Source organism: Cynoglossus semilaevis, chromosome 6, assembly GCF_000523025.1.
Source record: "Cynoglossus semilaevis isolate Cse_v1.0 chromosome 6, Cse_v1.0, whole genome shotgun sequence".
In the NCBI taxonomy this organism is placed as follows: domain Eukaryota; kingdom Metazoa; phylum Chordata; class Actinopteri; order Pleuronectiformes; family Cynoglossidae; genus Cynoglossus; species Cynoglossus semilaevis.
The window spans coordinates 15,153,772-15,176,445 of record NC_024312.1 but is presented as its reverse complement, the minus strand read 5'-3'; the positions used below and the strand labels follow the sequence as shown (position 1 = coordinate 15,176,445).

The 22,674-nt window shown below is 37.6% G+C and overlaps 2 protein-coding genes across 3 annotated transcripts in view; one reads left to right on the top strand and one right to left on the bottom strand.

The window, feature by feature from the left end:
* Positions 1–1,496: 1,496 nt before the first annotated feature.
* cpt1ab (carnitine palmitoyltransferase 1Ab (liver)) lies at positions 1,497–18,655 on the bottom strand (the record flags this gene model as incomplete). The annotated part of the gene is given in 19 exon segments (NM_001328250.1): positions 1,497–1,646; positions 1,756–1,848; positions 2,376–2,489; positions 2,799–2,951; positions 3,082–3,213; positions 4,321–4,485; positions 4,694–4,810; positions 5,240–5,345; positions 5,434–5,622; positions 5,906–6,101; positions 7,552–7,636; positions 10,398–10,505; positions 11,167–11,244; positions 11,341–11,478; positions 12,412–12,513; positions 12,782–12,953; positions 14,132–14,274; positions 14,780–14,941; positions 18,582–18,655. Coding segments are annotated over 18 exon segments (2,316 nt in total). The 3' UTR covers positions 1,497–1,562.
* A 1,462-nt stretch (positions 18,656–20,117) lies between these two features.
* Positions 20,118–22,674, top strand: part of LOC103380372 (USP6 N-terminal-like protein) — a 17,813-nt gene continuing 15,256 nt past the window's right edge. The window contains exon 1 of one of the 2 annotated variants that reach the window (XM_017032944.2): positions 20,118–20,413. The gene's annotated coding sequence lies outside the window, so the exon portion shown is untranslated. The remainder of the gene's footprint in view (positions 20,414–22,674) is intronic. The other variant, XM_008312310.3, reaches the window with a different exon arrangement.

Genomic DNA, 22,674 nt, shown 5'->3' with positions numbered 1-22,674 from the left:
ACATGCAGCATAAAATTAAATATGCCGAGATTGAAATTAATTAATGAAATGTCAGTTGTAGCCAAAGCGTCATGTCAGAGAAACAGGAAGAAAGTGGTTGCTCTCAATTCTTAACTCGCCAAGCCTCCACGTAGTGTTTGTCTAATGCTGTGTTAATGGTGATGTTCTAGTTTGCTGTGTTTCTAAATAAGCTTAAATGTGGAGCTAAATAATAAATAATATAACAATCTGACAACACATACGACATGATTTCTGCAGATTCATTTCTGTGTGTCACCGTCCTTTTTATCTCTCTGTTCTTTAGAAACAATGAGCAAAATAAACATGAGATACTTCAAACTAAAAACATTAATTACTCACTCTTAACAGTTTAAAACAGCTGTAACACCTGCAAAATGACAACAAATATGTTTGCTGAAAAGATTGGTAAAATCATCATGATCTGAAAAAAAATCTACCACAGTAAGAACAGGTTAGAAACAACTGAACCAAAAACAGTGTTAAATTGAGACACTCACTGTTTTAAAAACATGACACTGGCAAAAACCAAAAACCGAGTCAAGTGTTGTCTACATTGTGTTTAACATTCATCCATGGACAAACAATCTGCACTGCTTTCAGCTTGGCATTGAAAGCAGATGTAATGTTATATTATGGTAATCTGGCTGCATCTTATCCACTTCTGCTGATGCTAATCTGCATGTTAGCGTAAGCACTATTCCTATCCTTCTGGAACCAGCAAGGCAAAGCACTAGGCCAAGTAAAAGTTAGTAAAACCTGAGAATGAAAACATGCCCACATATACATGTACTGCTTTTCATTGCTACATATTAAAATCATCGCAGCTAGATCAAACAAACACACACACTGCACTTGAGCTAAGGAAATTGGAAGTTTGCATTGGTCTCTAGTTAAAAACATGATAGTTTTAACTTCAGAATTAGGTCAACAATTGCAAATTATGTGATGGAGTTCAAACTACGTCATCTGTAGGTAATGGGTTTGCCATGGACAGTGCTGTGACTCAAGTGCTTGAACCAAGGAGGGGATTTTAAAAAAGAACAAACTACAAAAAACGAATTCACAGGTTTTCTGAATCCCTCCATTCAAAAATATTGCACCATCTCTCAAGAGAGAGTGTGATTCGAAAGATGGGGTGATGCCACTGAATAATTCATCGGATAAAAATGTCTTTTCTATTGATATAAGACAGGTTTTCAGTCCTTTCCATATTTCTCTTCCTACTCTTTCGACTTGTTCCAAACATTTCACACAGTAGACATAAGGTGTGTGCAATCATTGAATAAATACTCGTCCGTACCCAACCTGTACCACCAGTCTCACCTTACCTATACATACAGTACACATAAAAGCTTCATGAACAGTGACAGCAATATTCCCTAAGACGTCCTCATTTGTTTTGCTCATGTAACATCTCTAAGCAGAAAATAACACAAATCCAACATTTGTTCTGTACATTTTTTAGGAAAAGTATGTTTTTTTGTTGTTGTTTTTTTGTTTAACTGGCATCCTACGTTTTTGTCCATCCGTGACAAGGACATTCAATTGGCATTGTTTTCAAGCTGAAAGAGAGCCAACATATCCAGCATGGCCTTTTTGATGTTGATGCCAAAACGGTGTGAGTCCTAAGAAATCCAAGGAAAAATAAAGCATGGTCCATAAGAAAAATAGCTGAATTGGAATTAATCATATTTAAGGAAAAACAACCCCATCTACAACAACAGGTAAACTTACAGTTTCTGGGCTGGAGCGTTTGCTGGAGATGTGGAAGTTGATGAGGTTTTCACCGACGATGATGTAGGAGACACCATAACCATCGTCAGCCACCTGCATTACATGGGAGAAAGTCAAAGAGAAGTGTAAATTTTTATTTTGCCAGTTGTAGATCTCTTTAATTTACAGCATATACAAATAGTAAAGTATTCAAATAAACTACAACGACGGGGTAATTGCAGTATTTTGTAATTTATTTTCTTCATTTAGAACAGCAGCCCGTAGTTTGTGGGAGAAGAAAAGAAGGTATCAGATTGATATCAGTATTAGCAGGTACTTTAAGGTGCAGTATCTGTGTCGTACATGAATAGGTCATATCAAGCCATCCCTATTTACAACACTGTAAGTTCTACAGAACTGTTGTCCCTTGGTGACAGTTTGTTTATCCACACCAAACAACAGGCTTGACATTACTACTATGTACAAGATGTTTGAGAACCACTGCTCCAAGGCAACGGCACTGACCACTCCCCCAAACATTACATTATCATCTATGCTTTAATTACAAAAAAAACCCAAACCCCCTCAACTTTATCTCTAACACTTTTTTACTGTTTATCAAAAGTACATGTTTTACTCACGGGACCAAATCCTCCCCCTGAGGAAACGTATTCAGGGTGTTTGACCAGGTCGAAGAGCTCCACCTGCTGCACAGGAGTTTGACTGGTGGACAGCCTCCACGGCTCAGACAATACCTGAAGTAACAAGTAACAAATGTGAATTATACATTCAGTATAGCATGTAACTACTGCAACCCATTTAGTATAAGCCATAATACAGTAGCTGAAATAAAATATGTATTTAATATTACTATTTATATTAATATTAAATATAAATCATATTTATTAATATTAATATATTAATTATTATTACGTTATTAATTATTACATAATGATATTGATATTACGCATATACTACTGTTTGTTTGAAACAAACAGTAGTATAAAATATCTGCAGTCTAAAACCCTTATCAAACCCCAACCCTATGCAGCACCACTTCATACCTCTTTGAGGAAAGGTGAGTCCTCTCCCAAATATTTTGAAACCACATAGAGACAGAACAGGTGGCGATCGATGCCCTTTCCTGTCATAGCCAGGCGGTACATGTTCTGGTGCTTCTCAGCAGCCTGCTTTAACAACTTAAGACGCTGTTCTCTCTGGAGAGAGGTAAAGAATAGAGAAGAAAAAATGAAACTGGTAATCAATTAAAACAGCAGATTAACATTTATCCTACAATTTAGTCAATCTGAACAGCTGAAATCAGCTGCTGCTGCTGTTAATCCTTACTGTCTCATCTCCAACCATGGCGCAAACAAAGGCACAGGTTTCTATGGTACAGGAGCGCACAGTTTCTGTTCTGCCCTCGCGGAACAGACGGGTCATAGAAGCTTCATATGTCAGGCAGAACTTCCCTTTGTCCTGTTGAGAAAGTGGAAGGATTCAGATTTATGGGTGTTTTTTTGTTTGTTTTGCAAAGTTCATGTAAGTAACCTTTATTGGATAATCTCACACACGATTTGCTGACTACAAAAACAAGAGCTGGCATCTATTCCCAAGAATAGTCTGTAAATAATATTTTAAATTCAGAATATTCTCAATTACGTCAAACATATTTAGTGTTATCAAATAAACTGCAATTTGCAGCAATAAATCACATATTGGGCAAGTATTGTTAATTTTAGTTGTGACTGCCCCCTGCTGGGGTTCAAATGCATTACGCCTGGGCTGTAATTTATTTTCAACTGTAATCCAAAACTGTACAGAGGTCACAAGAGGCAACTGTGTCATTCTCACAGCACAGAAGGAACCACTCCATTTCTGGGTGGTAACATATTTGTTATACTGAATGACACTTGCGTCCCTATTCACATATGTTTAAACTGTTATGTTTTGTCATTGTGTTGTCCAAGGTCATTTTTGAGGTGCAGTGCACATAGAAATTGTTGCCACTCCTCTGCACCGTTATTGACGACATATGATATCATTCATAACAATTGCGAGCTGTCTAATAAACAGTCTCAAGGTTTCACATTCAGAGCCTGGTGTGTGGTTGTCTTTCATGTGGGTGTCCTTATGTTGGCCAACAATATTGAAAGTATAATATAGTAAACACAACAGAAAGTTATTTTACTAATATTAAAGACATACTACGAGATACTAATACTACAGTAATACTAAGACAAAGGATAGTTTCAGTCAAAGTTATATTTTATATTTATTGTAAGGGAATCAAACCACAGGCCTTCATAAACCAGACAAAATATTTGCCAATCTGTATGTATCGGTGGAAAGATGATCAATGTACTACACTAAAACAGATTTAAATATGATGTATGTAAGTACAGTAGGAGTGTGATAAACAGTTTTAAATGCTGCGTAATGGCGAGAGACAGAGAGGAAGGGAGAGAGAGAGAGAGAGAGAGAAGAGACAAATAATAAAGAGACACAAAATGATTACCTGACCCTAACATCAACAATTGAGTTCTACTGAAGAGTCAGATAAGAAATGTTTGAGAATGAACTGACCCTGAAATGAGCCAGCTGCAGAGCCATCTGGATGAAGGCATCAGGACTGATGCGGCACTTCTTAATCAGGCCCTTCCCAAAGTCAGTAAAGGGGATAATGTGACAGTCCACGTTATCTGCCAGAGCCCTGGCCACTGTCAGGGAGCTCTGGATGGTTTCTTGGCACTAGAGAAAGTGACAGACTCATCGGTTAGTTGGTCCTTCAGTTCATACCTCACTATTATCAAGATCGCAACAATCAGTTAATGGCTCTGACATAAATATAGGCATGCTTGTTTCAACGTTTTCAAAAGTGAGAAAACGGAACCACTTTGTTGAGCTACCAGCAGGGGGAGTCCAAGGACTTTGTAAATACAAGTGCAAAGAGCCGTACCTCAGGAACGATGTCCCACTGCAGCCTCTGAGGACCTGGCAGGTTGGGGTGGGGCTCACCGCGGCAGTGACCTGCCTCATCGTATCCCAGTTGATTTGGGTCCATGTAGAGGACGTGCTGTAAAACAGTGTAATAAATAAATAAATAAATAACTTAAGGGAAAAAGACGTTTTTTAATCTGGGTTTTTTAAAATTTCATTTGTGACCATATAAAGTTTCCGTTTGCTGGTAAATAAGTTGCCAGTTAATAATTAGGTCATATATGCACAAGATGCAATTTACTTTATTTTAAGAATTTTTTTTTTCATGAAAACAGAAAAATCCTTTTCGTCCTCCCTTAGTATTTTTTTGTTTATCCCGTCTTTAACAAATGGGGAGCTACATGCTCAATGCTAACAAACAGAATAGTATTCCAGTTAAACATGGGATACTTCCTCCCTAAGATAGACAGACAATACAAGTCACACACACACAGATATGTATATATACTTACATTATAAACATATAAAACATAAAACTTATTTTAACTATGGGACACTGACTAACCTCCCACAGATGACCAACGATTGGAGCGTCAGCCCATGAGTGCTCTGCATTCAGACCCATGGTGCCGTTCTTGAACACTATCAGGTTCATGGATTTATCAAACCACCTGTTTGGAAAGAAAAAAAAATAGATCTTATGAATATTTAAAAACAGAAATTTGCCACATGTGGACAAAGAGAGCTCATCTGTCATACCTGTCGTAGCATTTTCCGTGAAGGAGAGATTTAGCATATTTGTCCAGAGATGTCACAGGATTGTCTGGCTCTAAGCGTTGCTCGGTGTCATCGAGGGTTACAAAAAAGGCTGCCTTTTCAATGATATCCAGAGACTGCTTGTTCTTACCACGGCTGAAGAAGGCTTCCCGGGCCTTAGCCCACGGAGTCCTGGAGTTGAAAAAGAAATCTCTAAATATTTCGCTATATGTGCATGTATATACAGTATATGTATGTGAGAGCTGTGTTGGGAGTGCTGTGTCCTGTGTTTAGCTGAATGTTTTAACGTGAATGTTGGAAGCTACTGTGCGTCAAATATTGTGTTAAAATATTTAATGATGGTTAACCAATATATATTTTGGGGGAAAACTGTATTTTGTATGTTTTTTTGCACTGCACACAAGTTTTGTCTACAAAGTAATTAGTCATTTCAAACGGCTGTAGCTCCACCCACCTGTCGCCTGCAGTCAGTGCAGCCAGACTCTCCTCTCCTGGCTGAGGGTGTGATTTGTCTGCCAGGATTCTCTCCATCTGCTGCTCTATCTCTCGGGGCAACAGGAGCCGTCCGTCGTAAAACATCCACACCTTAAAGAAACGTCCCTTGTGGTACACAGCTATGTGTTTGCTGTCATTCACATGCTGAATGGTGTCTGAGACAGGAGGAACAACAGTCAGATGTGAGAAAACACTAGAATCATGACATGAGTGTTTTCAGCTACTAGGTTTGGGTTTGTGTCTCTGTGTTGTGTGCAGCTTATAATTTCAAATAAAACCATGTGAATGCATTTACGTTAGCATCATGCATTTAGTCTTGGCAGTGTGATGATGCACACTATACAGTAGAGTAGAAAATGTCAACTATGTGTTAGTGTGTAGCAAAACTGTCTGTGATGATGTAATGATGTAACACTGCTTATGATTTAGGGGTAAACATTAAATCAACTTTAAAATGACTGGGTCACAACTTAGTACAAAATTAGAGCAGTTTAAAATGGGAAGTGCAGGCGGTGAGATGAGAGGGAAAAGCAGTTAAAGGAATGAGAACTGGTTTGGAATCTGATGTGTCAGGCAATATTTGTTTGAACAAAACCCGGTACAACCAATCAGAACCGATTAAGAATGTTTAGCCATAAATAAATGGCTTTTACGCTGAGTAATGTTCAAACAAGTATTTACCCTAAAACAAGCAACAACAAAAAAAAGAGAGGAAATTGAGACAAGCAACAAGTGACCTCCTCATATCAACGTAAATATAAAGACCACTGTACTTCCTCTAATGGAAATCATCTTTTTTCTAATGGAAAAAAGATGCTTTTCCACTAGTGCTCCACAAATGTATAAATTACAAACTCCTTAACACCAACCAAACACAGAAACTGTTTTTTTTTAGGGATTCAAGGTTCTACTTTACAGTCAATTTGGACTTGTTGCTGTTTGGCAGCAAAAACACAATATGGATCTTTTGTGATTCTGAGTTCATCAGACTATAGAATGTAGTGTAATCTAATGGGAATTAGTGCAATTGTGTTCTATAGAGCTTTATCATGTCATCTTTAGTATTACTTTTTAATCCCTTTAAAACAAGTGTTTGTAATAAGCTCTGTATGAGGTAATGTCAAATAAATATGATTATTCAATATTAAATCAATACCACGTCAGAAACTGATAAATACCTGGGAATTAGGTTCCCAAATAAGGTATTTATAATAAATGTCTTGCCTAATAATACATGACCCACTTGCTTTGTTAACCAACTGCAAAATTCACCATTTACAGTTACAGCTTTTAATTCTTACATTATAGATGTTTATGTAATCCCTGTCCTTATAGAATAACTCCTTTTTCACTCATTTATAAACAATCCTTCAACTTATCTTACAGCCATGATTTCTAACAACATTCTTATTTATGTCATTAGATAAACTTCACTTCAACACTTAGGTTCAATCACATGCAAATCAATGTCTTATATTTGTGAACAGAGCAGCATGCATGCATTATTAGTTCACAGAAATAATGACAAAACTGTGGAACGTTTCGTCCCAGCCATAGATCTGAAAGTAGCAGTGTGAAGGAGTCTGCATTGCTACAAAACTCTACCTGTGTCTACACCTGGGACACGACTGGTGTTGAACATACGCTCATACTGGGCTGAGCACATGGGAATAGTGTGAAGGAGCATGAGCTGAAAAGCAAAAGGGGAGAGTCAAACACAAAGATGACAAACTAATTCACTACGATCCCAAATGAGTGGTAGTGGCAGGACACACACGTGTTACACACACACACACACACGTATTACAGAGACAGGAGCACAAATGCAGAGGTGCAGCAGTAATGAGGCTTGGGCTTAGAAGCAGAGCAGACTGCAGGTAGCTGCTAGGAGTGGAGAAATGATCAGGGTCCAGAAACCACTGTGCTGCCAGCTCAATATCAGAAGCAAAATCCTGATGTGTCTTCAGGATGTGAACTAGCTCTCAGGAGCTTTAGGTAAAAAAATGCTTCAATTAGAAATTCTACATCTACAAAAAGTGTGTTTGTCAGGGCTGTGCTGCTGATAAAGAGCCAGGAGTTAGGGGTTTTAGTGAATGTTGTCATGGCAGGGCTAGGGTCATCAAAGATGTTGCCCTCCTCTTACCTGTCTCCAACCCAGGGACACGGGAGGTGTTAAACATCCGCTCCCACTGAGCTGAGCACAGTGGAACCTTGTTCGCCAGCAAGTATATCTAACGCAGTGTCCGACACAGCAATTGGAACAAAACAGTAACAGAGACAACCGGATGTGAGTGTGAAACAGAACAAGCTCATGCATTGGTTTCTGTCAAGTGTTAATAAATAGGGTGCATGTACACACTTCTGTATTTTGCAGAAAGCTAAAGCATTTGCTGTTAAGCATCGAGCAGACTGGTAAAACAGAAAGACTGACAAGAGGAGCAGTAATCTATCACAGTACTGTCAGTGTCAGGTACTTCACTTCACTTTACTGCTTTTAGAGTTGACCAATCTCTGGGTACGTTATTCATGGCCCAGCTTGCTGTCATCTGACCAGTCTTTGCAATTGCTGCATGTTGTTTAAAAAACTGAATGCCAAATACTCCTCTCAGTGAAATGCATATGTACAAACTATGTACTAGTAGGAATTGATTTTTATCTGGTTCCTAATAAAATTAACCTAAGATCCCCCTTTCTAATTAAGAAATAATGATCTACCAATATTCGTATTTCTAATTAAGAAATAATGATCTACCAACGAACCTTTCTTTATGTCGACCAGAGGATTACAAATGCTGAGATGTTGGTGTGACCAATCTATTATCAACAGTTCGGACTCTACAACAGTCCAGTTCTTTTGTAAATAAATGTTAATAAATCTTGCAGTGTTTGGCTGCACTGGGATGACATATCAAATAAGGCATTGGTTTTAAATGTATTAACATACAAATCAAATTAAAATGGGCTTCGCAAGATAGTTAAATGGGAACACTGCTGCTTTGTGGCTATAGCTGCTTTATTATCAGTAAATAGAGCTTCTTTGTGTTTCCAAAATTTTACATTATTTACTTAATCTGTTGTGTTGAATACCATAAAGAGCAAACATATTGTGTTAGCACTTGAAAAAAAACACAAAAAGCTCTGCTGGCAGTTAGCATTAGGCATTAGGAGTACTTTTGAATTAGTTCTTGTCGTAGTCTCTTTGACTTCACTGCAACTTAGTCCCTATTAAGTCAGTTGAATTGTTGTGTAGCTTTAGTTTGATGAAATATCAACATAAATTTTGTCTAAATGTAATTTGGATTTATTGCCATTTATTGAACATGTTTTTATTGCTATTATTATTATTGCTACTACTAGTAGTACCAGTATTAATATTAACTTACAGTAAATTATACACTATTATTATTATTTACTTACACATGGATTCAATCATTTACTGTGATTGATTGAATCTGTGTTTAGATGCTGATCTGATTGGCTGTCGTCACATTTTAACTAGTTGATTGCATTGCATCAACGTCATCGTTATTTTGCCCCTCATAACTTCCTATTGGTAAGGAAAAAAAAGAGGGTTGTTGCCTAGAAAATTAAAAACCCACATGGACGGCCGAGTGGAGAAACTGGGCCACATTAATCAGCAATATAAAAATTTGTACATTAGGTTAACAGGTTAACAAAGTAAGTCGGTTAATTAAATCAGTGAACAAAAGTCACATGAGAAAATATTGTGTTAAGCGTTTAAAAACAACACAAATGTGTTAAACATTAATGGAAGTTGCAACAAGGATTCATTTAACTTTAATGGTGGACCGCTGGAGGTTTTATGGCCTCAGTGCTGTCTGTGAACCCTGCAACCTCTTTGTAAGTTACATTTCTTCCTTTTCCTTATTCTTTTCACTCTATGACACAGCAGCTGTGTTCCTGTTTGGGTTTCAGCAGCCTTTACACTGCTCTTATCTTTAACTGACTGTGGAGGCTTGAGTCATAGTCGGTTCTTGTTAACTTTACAGCACAATGGAAGAGAGACTGGTGTCAGTCTGGCATCGGCCACCTTCCAACTGGACAACTTTGCTAATTCAAACATAGCACAACGTGGCAAAGCAGACAGGAGAAGAACACATTGAACCTGCAGATAGTTGGGCTGGAGATATAACGTGAACTATGCTTCAAGCCTGTGTGCTCTCCTGAACTTTCAGCTGTGGACAACATCAACAGACTACATCATGACAGCGCGGACTGTAGATAACAGTGGCTTTTCAAAAGACAAATTGCGAAAGATAAGCAGCCATTTTAGCACACATGAAAGACACACACTGATAACAACTGTTAATTAAATTATAAACAAATTAAATATTTACAGATGGGTCATTTCATATTACCACTATTTTGTTTCACTCATTAACCAGGTTTCTCAAACATTCTCTTAAATTAGCAGACCATAAAATACTCACAGGCTTGATTTGGGCTCTGTCCAGTTTCCTCCTGTACAGCATGATGGCATGGATGGCATTACCTGCCCTCGCTGCCTGGATGGAGGTGGGGAACACATACAGATAATCCTGCGGAAATAAAGATCAAAGAAATTAACAAAATAATAATGTTAGAATGTGACTCAACAAGCTACCAAAGAATATGTACAAAATAAGAACAGTACAGAAGAATAATACATTTGTTTTTAACCATTAGAAATGTGTTCACCTTGGCCCTCAGAAATCAGCATCATCTCTATTTTAATATATGAGCTGCAAAACTATAAATTAAATACACTAATTTATTCATTTTACCAATATATTGGTTAAAAACATTGACACCTAGTAAGACACAATTCACCCCACAGATCCCTAAAATAGGAGGCAGGGGGAAAAGTCCAATTTACAAAAGGAGGGCGCTGCACTTAAACTTAAAACTTGTAAAAAACTGAACTATGATAACAAAGCCACACGTTCACTTACGAAAGGAAGATTTGATTTTTTTTCTTTACCTAAAACTGAAAGAACTTTGAGAGGAGTTCAGTCCTATTAAATAGAAATATTTGTAAAATACAGTACTTGGGATATAAAAATAAATATTTTTTTATATTTGTTTTATAATTTTGTGGTATTATTACACTAATAAATATATAAATATGATAAAACACCAAATTATTAAAAAACTACAAAATCTTATTTATTAAATTTTTAGTAAATGTCAAGCTTCTGCTCAGGTACACTCCTGTCTTACCATGGCGTAATAGTTGCTGTTAACCATGATGGGCCCACGGCCTCTGAGGTAAACATACTCTTCCCACCAGTCACTAACCTGTGGAACAGAAAATAAAGAAAAACAATAATGAGTTGTCAGACTGATGCTCAGTTTGGCAGAAATTCTTGTTTTGGAATTTTTTTTTGACTTTACATAGTTGGAGCTCCACCATGATTTCAGTTTGAGGTACCACTGTAGTCTGGGTCCCAGGTTCTCCTCAAAGTCTTTAGTCAGGGCCTTCATTCGTTCGTACTTCTCGGCATCCATCAGTGGTTGCACAGAGTCAAGGTACTGTACACACAGAGGAAAAACTTTCATTCAAACATTTCAAAGTCTAAAAGACCTTTTCAGTGACAGATATTTCAATAATTCACATTACTTTTTCCCTTTATGGCTGGAGGTTATTTGGTACCAGTCCACAAAAAAAGTGTTTATATTATTATTTATAAAAAGCATGTTTTTGTAAATTATCTGTTTTTTGTATTACAAAAGGCTATTCACAGTTGTATTACAAGTGGGGAGTCCACTGACTAGTATTAAAAGTCTTTGTAGAGATGATTATCACCTGCCAAACCTGCTCTGCTTATGTGGCTTCTAAAATAATAACCTTTAATGAGATGCATATTTTTTTCCCCACAATTATGGTTCTATTGTCCTTTTTCAGCATTTTCTGCCACACCTTGATGACTGGTCCACTGTCATTGCTGTAAATGAAACCAGTCTGTTGTGCAAAATGCTAACAGAAAGCACCTACCATTCACATGTTTAGCCGCTACAAGCTAGATTATAGATTATGACCTGGTCTGATAAAAACTCCTGGAAGAGCTGGTGGAGACTGAGTATTTTTGAGTGAACATTAATAACACAAATGGAAGAGTCAGTTACTATTTATTATAACAATTACAGGCCACTTGCTTAGTGGCTACTGTTTGCTGTGGTGCACACAGTCAAGCTGCAACCAATTATGACTTTTTTTTTTTGAACAACAGGAAAAAACACTTTGGAATTATATTCAGAACCTATACATTTGCAATAGCTTGGAGAGTGGAATCTAGACAGACGTTACGAAAACGTCACTGCTCAAACATCACACAACCGTTACAAATTAGTGTTCCCAACCTCTTTAGTAATAAGTAATAAGTTATTTATCTCTATCAGTGATGTTCTGATATCTGCACAGCAGTGCTTCAAAAAGAGAATAAGGAAATAACATCGGTGAATTACCCTACTGCAGGTGTCCTTGACAGAAGGAACAGGTAGCCGTGGCAGAGAGCTCTGGAAACTGTAAAGCATTGGTTTCCTGCCAGAAAACACTTTGACCAATAGCTGGACAAGAGAAAAAGACAAAGAACAAGGAAAAGAGCAAAGTTTATTTAAAGTTTGTGTTTTTCACAGGGCAACCTAGAAAGTCAAAGTTCACATATGTCACCAGTGGATCACACAAAAATGCCAACAGTTTCTAGGAGGATGACCGAATGCTTCCGCATTAATATTGTAGTTGTGTAGTGCATTTATACAAGTGTGTAGAGACAACTGTTGCTAAATCATTCACCACAAAGTGCCCAAAAACAGAAGAAACCATTCATGAGCTCACCATCCACAGACGGGTAGACAAGGGCAATGAGCCATGGCGGGCATGCATCCATCCATGCCAGGACAGCAGGCACTTAAGGACATTCCTCATAATAATGATTATCGTTACCCACAGACCCGTGCCAACAAGAACACCGCCAACAATCTTCTGCGTGTCTGTGGACATATAGCGGCTGTGGAAACAAGGAAGGAGGGTAAAGGGTATGAAGGGTAAAATAGCGGGCAAAAACTCTGCCGAGGGCAAAACAGCAGTGGCAAACTAACTCTGTTGGTATATCTATTCTTGAAAGTGCTCAGAACTCAGTATATGACTGATATGAAGGTGTAGATAAGATTAGACATTGTTATGGCCACACCAGGGAAATTCATGAGAAATACAGTATTGTGTTTGCCAGCATTCGGCAGGTGACTTCCTTTCCCTGGTATAGTGACAGATCTGAAACCTGTGAGTTGTATTACTGCCCCCATTGGGTCTGTTTTACACTGATAAATCATTTTTTAAACCAACAGGACATCAAGGTCAAACAGAAATAAAAAAAAACAAGGAAATACAGACAGAAGGAAGAAACCTTTGCAATGTTCACTGGACCTTAACTCTCTGTGACCATTTAAAATAACTTGGGTGTTGATTTTTAAGGAGTCATATATTCTCCAACTTAGTAAAGTCTGTGCAGAAGAAGGTTTAAAATAAAGTGTAATGATTAATAAGGGTTATGGAGTATAATAAAATAATATGATGATTTACATTCACACTAGGAAAAACAGAGTCAAATTAAGCTTCATTATAAGCAAAAGAAATCCTTATCTTGACATGGTAACATTCACACACACATACAAACAAACCTACACAAAACCATTATTATTTTATGCAACTATATACACACAGGATGTATACAGACACCTTAGGCTATGTTGTACAAGCAACAAGGGAAACACTGAATCTATTTATCTTTTTAACCACTCCTGAAAATGTTTGACTTTACAACACTGCCTGAACTGAGCAATCCCGTCTTCTAAGGGAAAATCCCCAGAACTGTTGGGAGGGCAGTGGACTATGGTCAATGGACATAGTGTCAACAAATGTTAGGATCAGTAGTAGTATGTTGTGAAGGAAAAATCTTTGCATTTCTAAAATTGTAAAAAAAATCTATAATTTCTGTCAGTTTGTATTGAAGACTTCACTATACATACTACAGATTATAGGCTTCTCACAAGATATGTCAAGATAAGAAAACAAGTCTGTATTGATTTTGGTCTTCGTTGGTCATTTAAATTCTTTCTGAGGATCAACTGGTCCACGACATACACCATTTTGTTTCAAGTCAACATGTCAAGATGTCGGTAGCCTTACCTGATCGGTACATGTTGGCCCAGCTTTGCTATCAACCCCAGGGAGGGATCCAACTGTTTGTATTTATTGTAGGACATGTAAGATGTAACCACTACTATGAAGCCTGAAGGGCTGCCAGGGTACACACCAGTCATCACCCCATTCTGTTGATTAGTAAACAAAATCACAAGTTACAGTGAGACATTATTCTCTAAGGCACATTAACATGGTAACACCCTAATTATCTTTTTATTGTTCTAATATTAATAGAATTAGAGGACCTCTGTTTACCCTTTTTTACTAAGCTCGAACCTAACTACCATTACTGACATTATTTACATAATTTACATAACTATTTACATAATCCACAAATTTATCCTTGAGACCCAAGTTTTGAATATCTGCGGGGATATGTAGTTAAACAATCATATGGCCTAAAGCTGAGAAGACAAAAAGAACTGACAAGAAGGTTATAGTCACTATCAATGTGACAGAAAATGTCATCAAGAAGGGATATTTAGAGAAGAATAGCAATTAGTAAATAAATAACCAAGACTGATAAAACGTTTTACTGGCTAAAAAATTCACTTAAAAAAAACCACAAGAGCAATTGGTAAATATTAACACTACATGGTTCTGTGAACTTTGTTCATGTGAACAAATTCCTACCTTGAAGCGAATGAACCTTTTCTTCCAGGAGTGCAGACCAGAGAGGTAGACTTGGCGTAGAGCCTCGTGGCACAGATGTAGGTCAATTCCATCTGGACCAACAGTGAACTGAAAGGCCACCGCCTGGTGAGCTTCTGCCATGGTGACAACTACAGTACAGGGCTGGAGATGAAAAGAAAAGTTTAAGTTGGTATGAAGACAAGTCTATTTCAATTTGATGGACAAAAAATTATTTTAAAAAAATGAAACGACAAAGAATTTTGCATTTTAATTTATTCACTTTATAACAATAATTATAATCTGTACATTTGACTGTTTTTTAAGTTTATGTTAAATAGTTCTGTTATCATGCTCTGATGTGTACTGTATATTTGCATTAAAGTACATATATTTGCACAAAATACTGTATATTATAAAATACTGTATATACAAAATACTGTATTATATATATATATATATATATATATATATATATACACATACATACATACATACACTAGACTAGGCTTAGACTGCTAGACTTCATGCTATATTTAGTACAAATTTGTATCTACATCAATGGATATAACTGCTTTGAATGATTACTCTGTAAAGTAGGTATGGCAAAACAAACATCTATGTTGTCTTAAGGTCTGGTCCGGAGTATTTAATTTTGACTTATATCACATTAAGATGCATATTTTATAATAAGACAGGCTCAATTCTGAGGCACCAATACACTGCATTGTGGGTGTAATGACTACTAACCTGTGAACAATTGTTAAATATGCCATATTACAGCTATAAATGCACACTGAAAAAAACAGACAACAAAGAAAACCTAGCTTTTAAAGCCTTTGATTCCTTTTTACCTTGTATAACCAGGTACTTCTGTCTGAAACTTACTATATTTACATATTTACAAAGTGTATGTAGCAGTAAGGGACTGTTAAAAGAGGCAGCCAGCTAACAGGAAGTGGAAGAGAAAGACAAAATAATAAGGAAATGGCAGTGATCAGACAAATCAACCAAACTAGTTAATGTAAGATAACAACGGTAGAGGCGCACCAGGAGATGACCTGTTACCTATTTCTAAACTGGTTAGGCAGGTGGAGCAACTGTTTTTAAACACAGATGCTCCACCAACGTGCTAACCTAATAAGGTGCATATATTTGGTGGTAGCATAAGTGATCAGTGATCAATCCTTAAAAGCATTACTTTTTTGTCTTGTTTTTTTAGAATCAAGATGCAGAATGAGAAATGAAACCGCATATGAGGAAGGTTTTCTGTTTCAATATGAATGCAAATCATCTATGATTCTTGTAGTGTCAAAATACGTTGGTGTGTACAAAATTTATTAAATTGTCTGTGAGTTCTTCAATTTGAGCCATAAACAGAAAATATGTTTTCAGTACACACTTTTTCTACAAAGGTGTTATTCAAATACAATTTTGTCTCTGTTAAATTATTCAAGAAGGATAATGACAAGGATAATAACCTTAAAAAAAAGTAGTCAAGGGTTAATAGTTTTGAGTTATTTTATAGTTTTTGATTGAAAAAGTCACTGCATGTTGTCAATGAAAGAGGCTAAAGTGACTAGAAAGTTTTGATCTGAGTGAGTCAACAGTGACCTGTTAAATAAGTGTATAACATAACTTTAATAACTTATCATTTACACGAAATGAAAACACCCAAAATAACTGCAATGACAATGTAAAATGTCAATGTTTCTCTAGTTTCACAACCAAACTTTCCAGTGGATCACCTTTTTGGTGCAGGTACTGTTCATTTATTATTATTTTTTTACTTTATGAGCAAAAATGATTACTCACCCTAGGTGAACAAATAACAGTGTCATAAAACAATTTGTCATTGTAAATACTTCTGTTATCTGTCATTTATTTTGTTCTGTGTAATCTGATGCTATCTCTCTTTTCAAACAGATGCACAGCAAAGACAAAGAAATACATTAACTCATACATGTTGGGTTATATTTTTGCATATTACTGGACTATTCCATCATTTGGATTAGTCACAATGTAAACAAGAAACTTGTTTTAACAATATAGAGAAATATTTTTTTCCGTCATATTAGTCGTATTCGTTTATCTAGATTAATCGTGGTTAAATATTGCTCATGATTAATCCACCACCATACCCTCAAGATTTAAAAATTGTAATTGGTATCGCCCTAGACTGTGGTAATAACTCGGAATTATGAATATTTATACTTGGGTTTTTAAGATTTTAATCATATGGTGGTGGTTTATTTTGATGTATGTAACCATATGTTCCTCATGTTATGTTGGCATATCTCTGGTTCGTCGATGCAATGATTTCCACTCTTAAAATAAATTTCATCCTGAAATGCACCATAAAATAATGGAGCCCCTCCAGGCATGACACCTCTTTTCTAGTTGTACTGCACTGTTAACGGATGGAGCAGCATCCATCCACGGCTAAGTGCTGGAGTAGCCCTCCCCTCCCCCCGCTTCTCTACAACATCACATGATCTCAGCCAGTGCTGAAAAACTAGGGGAAAGGTCGCAGCACTGCGCCGCTTAGAAACTGGTGACTGAGGGCATAATACACCGAAATCCTCGTCTGACAGCATTAAAATATCTTCGGGACCGAATAAAACCATTTTCTAACCGCACCTGAGCGTGTTTTATCGTACAAAGCCAGTGCAAAACACAGATATTTGTAATATAACAACACAGCCTTCTCTCTCCCACACACATCGTTGTATGTCGTCGTACGTCTGCACCGTGAACCAAACGCCACATCAGCCACCTGATAAAAACACCTTACACCTATAACCACAGTAACACATTATAAATACATATCTTCCAACAAACACGGCTGGAAAGACTAATTGTATTCGTCTGAAGCTGTATCAATTTTCCTGCCCACGTGGTCAGGGTGAAATTAGGTCAGTAGTGTGCAGACACCAGAATCAGAGTACCGACACTATAATGTAATGATCGTGGCAGTATATGTCAGAACTACATAAAAACAAATGCAATGTGTTTACAAGCACCTTGGTGACGCCTGTGCAATAAGGACATTGTGATAGTCATCTTTCCCTGACCTTCATTGACATTCATAGGTATATTTCTGTTTTACTGCTATGATTCAGCACTTTAGAACTATCCAGTGTCCTGTGTCGACACATTTTAGGGCAGTATCAATGGAAAATCCCGTGTTTTACGTTAGATGTATTATGGCGACTGGCAGTGAATGACCTCTACTTGGACTTTTCTCTCCTCTACTTTAAGGTAGCCATGAGAAAGACAAATGTAGCGTATAAAACGGTAAATATTACGGTTTAAGTAATTTTGGTCACATGTATTGTTATATGTTCATTTTGATAGGATAGGTGACATCTTGGGGTATTATGTTTTAAGTTGTAAGGAGCCAATGGAGATTAGCGACTATCAGTGTGTACAATAAAATAACAGTAGGGCTCTAGGTATAAAAATAGCATCTTTTATGCACACACCCTAGCCTAAAAAAACAACTTCCAGTTTACATTTCTCGATTTAACAGGGCACATGATTTCTCGCTGCTACGAGCCTATCGAGCGTAATTGTCATCGTAAAGTATGTCAATCCGCGAACAGCTCGGTGCATTGCGCCTACAAGGAAACGCAGAGCATCGACATATTCGCAACAGACTGCTTTCAATTGGTTTCCCTCAACTTGGAGGCGTCTTTTCTTTTCGTCTCATGCTGCCATGTTTGTGCGAATGATTTCAAATACTATACAGTAATGGAAGAAAAACAGACAGGCCTGCACATATACACGGATAAGGTGTACTCACCGGCCCTTCCTTATATGAGATGAGGTGCAATTGGTGGTGTTTTGACACGGACTGTCGATGCAGACGCCTCTACAATGAGCATGAATGAGAGCACAGACTTGTATACACACTGCCACAGTGCCTGCCCCCTTTCCCTGCGTCACCGCTCTGTGCTCTGGTCCTAGAAGAAGGAGAGCGCCCCGTTGTGGTGGTGGTTAAGTGCAGGTTGTAAAAGGACAGCGTATGAACTGGTTGAACTGGTTTAAAGACGTATGAGTAAATTTATACAGGCCTTTGGACAAAACTCAGACCTAAGTCCTGAATAATTTGGCGCCTTAGATTCTAACATTCATCCCCCTGCATCGCTATAAATTCCATTGCTAATTTACGTTCGCTCACACAAGAAGCTAAAGAGCTTTCTCTCCAAGAAGCTAAAGAGCTTTCTCTTTGACCTTTTATTTTTAGAAACTATTTGACCCAAATAAACAAAAAGAACAAATAAAAACCTATATTTGCCTATGCTGTCTATGCCACACCCCAGCTCTGAAAAGAAAATAAAGAATACATTTTTAACAGGCTTTAAGACAGTACTTCCTTCCCATTCTGAGGCTATATATAAGTAGCCTATTTGTATATTGTTTTACTTTAACCTAGTGTTAACTAAGAGGAAGGGCTTTTACTTTTTATTTTATTGACGATTCTTTTTTGATTGGATTTTCCTCTTGCTAGTCTGGTGGAATTTGGCCTCCCTCTAGTGGTACGTGGTGGGAAATCTGATTCCCAGTGGTATTTATCAATTAGACAGGCTTTTACCATGTCAATAAATACCAGTGTTAAATATGCTCACTTGTCTATTGCAGTTCTATGTTATTGTACAGGGTGGCTTTGACTGCTAAATAATGATTCAATTAAGAATTGTTTTAAAAAATATCTCCTTTCTATACTGGTCCCAGCTAAATAGCATAGGCCCAGGAAAGTTCGAGAACCACTGCCTCTACCGTTGGGAATCACTTATGTCGTCTTAAAGCACTTAAAGTAACACCGTTTTTGATAAATATACTTAACTGTATACATCGAGTTGCAAAGAACAACAATGACACCAGCGGTATCATTATTTTTAGCCGACAATCGATGACGAAAAGCTTTAAATAGTTGATACTATTCAGGCAAAAACATCCGTTCTTGTCTTTAATTTCAGAAATTATCCACAGGAGGGCGCAAAAACCCATACCTTTGTCAGGGCAATTGGCTTTCAATCGTTCACATTTAATACTATTTGCTATTAACACTGCAAAATGTCTAGCTAGCTTGATTACATTAAGCTCCCACAAACCTGATTTTACTATCCGTTGCTATAACTGTTTAATTACAACTTGTGTTGAAGAGATAAAAACTGAAAAGCCTGTTTTTGTGTTTAAGTAAATTTTTAACCAGTTAGGTTATAACCAGTTACGAAGCTAATGGCGTCGCTTAAACCGTACACTTTTAATGTACCACAAAAGTTAAAGGTTTATCTTTATTTACCTGCTGGTGAATTCTGAAGCTTCGTGATTGAGGCGCGCTCCAGTTGTTGTCGTTATTCGGGCGCGCGCTCCTCCGGCTGTCACTGGGGTTGTGTGTGTATGTATATGGGCTCAGTTTTCAGACATGTGGAGATGGGTGAACATCTACTGCTGGATTGTTCCGACTGACAAGCAGCCGCATCAGCAGCAGGCTGGGCAGTAACAAAGTCGGAGATACGAAAGAAGAGAATGAGAATAGCGGATTTGGATGGTACTTGTCCATACAGCTCTGAAGAAAAACAAGAAAAAGAAGAAGGAAAGTCGCTCGACACGGTGAGCTGCGCCGCCGCGGTATGCCATGCCTCAGACTGTTTCTTGTGTCACATTGTGCCCGAAAGTCCGCGGACTCTTGTTCACAGTGGTTATTACTCCAAAATCCACACGTCTGTGGGGGCCACACACGGAGGGTCTCTTTGCTCCCAAATTGGTCCTTTTGTTGTTAAGAAAGAAAAAGGCAGGCATGCTAAGTGCTGCACTATGGAACTGCACGCGCACGCCTATGTGCATGCATGGGTGTATGTATACATATATATGTATATATAAATATATATATATATATGTGTGTGTGTGTGTGTGTGTGTGTTTATAAATTAATGCGTCTCTTGTGAACACGTGATTGACGCCTTTTGTTTGCTTCGTGTTTTGTGTTAGATTCATGTTGGTTCTTCCTCAGGCAGCAGATAACTATATGAAAGAAGACGACGAACCTAACATCCTCTTTGTTGTGGGGACAGTTACTGACCCGCTTCTGTCACCATTTAAAATTCCATGTTAACCTAATTAATAATCATAATAATAATATATAATAATATAATAGACAAGTGAGCATAATAATAACCTTCAATGACTTTTATTATAAGTTATTTATTTATAAGTTAATTATTTAGCGTCTGAGCGTCTGGGGGGCATAGTACTGTGTGGGGACAATGCTATGCTCGGTGCACCTTAGTCTTTCAGACTGCTGGATTCAACCCTGCAACCTCCAGGACAAAAGTCTACTTCTTAACTACTAGGCCACCATTCAACATACACATTCATATATATACTGTACATACATATATATTTATATATATGTATGTATGTATGTATCTATGTATTTGCCTAATAAGAAATAAAAAACATATGTATCTATAAAGAAAACATTAACTATTAGCATTAAATGGCTCTTCAGCAACACGCCATGGCAGCAGAACTACTGATCACTTGCAGCAGTTCACATTAATTTTGCTTTGCAATTCAAACATGCTAGGATGTGCACATGCTGTATCCACACAGTGGCTTTCCTCTATGTTGTCTGCTGTAGAAAAGCGTATAAAATCCATGAGTTCACAACTCTAAGTAGCTCACGTGGGATTTCTTGTCCACATACCAGCTGTGAAAGCAACGGTGAAAGTGATGGCATTTAAAGGGATCCTTGGAACACCTCTTGGTGTTTTTCTGTTTAGTGAAGCCGGTCATCAAGGAACAAGGTCTTTTGACTCCCTCACCTTCCACAATTGATAACGGCCATATGTCTGTCACCAGATGCCATCTGTGAGGACAGCTGAATTCTGTGTTGTGCAGGACTTTCTTAAAACATAGTAAGCCATGCTGGATGTTTTTCTGTGAGAAGAGAGAGAGTGCCATACATACTTTGCATTCCCAGATAAACTACTGCACCAAGATTTAATAGAATTAAATGTACAGTGGGGGACACATGGGCCATGCTGAGAAAATACAAAATTCAAATCAGATATATCCTTTTCTTAAAGCTTTCTAATGTGCTCTTTAAAATTGTGGAGATTTTTATATGGCAACATATTTATTGGCTTATTTTTTAACTACAAATGTATGTCCATATATGGCTGGACATCTTGCTACCAGTTCTACCAGTCTATGATTCCCAGTGTTCTCTTCTACACTGGTGTTCTGAGTCATTGACATCAGGACAGGGTGAATCAGAAAGGCTGCTCTGTCCTAGTTGACTTTACACTGGAGACACTAAAAAAACCTGGAGGAAAAAATATCAGGTCAGCAATATGAGTAAAACGCTGACTTTTATGAACAATGACCATCACCCACTGATTAAACTGAGGAGCTTGTTCCATGACAAGATATCTCATGCTCAACAGACAGGCTGAGGAAATCCATTCCTTTTCCATCCAACTGTTTAACCCTAAAAGGATGTGGATAAATCATACTGTCATACTGAGTCTGCCTCTTCCTGCCTCCATCACCCCATTACAACGTGTCATAGATGGACTGATTCATGTTTCCTTTATATCTATGTGTCTATCTGTCCCTCTATCTCCCTGGGCGCTTAAAGCTGCCCACCGCTCACTTTGGTTCAGTTTCGTTGTATCCCCGTGTTACAATGACTATTTATTTATTTATTTAGCTATTAATTCCAGCCTCTGAAAAACCCAGTAGTCTCCCTTTAAGGTTAACTGTTTGTGTTTTTGCCCCAGAGGGCGTTTAAGGGGAAGTTACACAGACAGTCTGAGTGAAAGATATCCAGCAGGATCCAGCTCTCATCCACTGCCAGATGTCTGGCAGTCATTGTTTCCCTCATG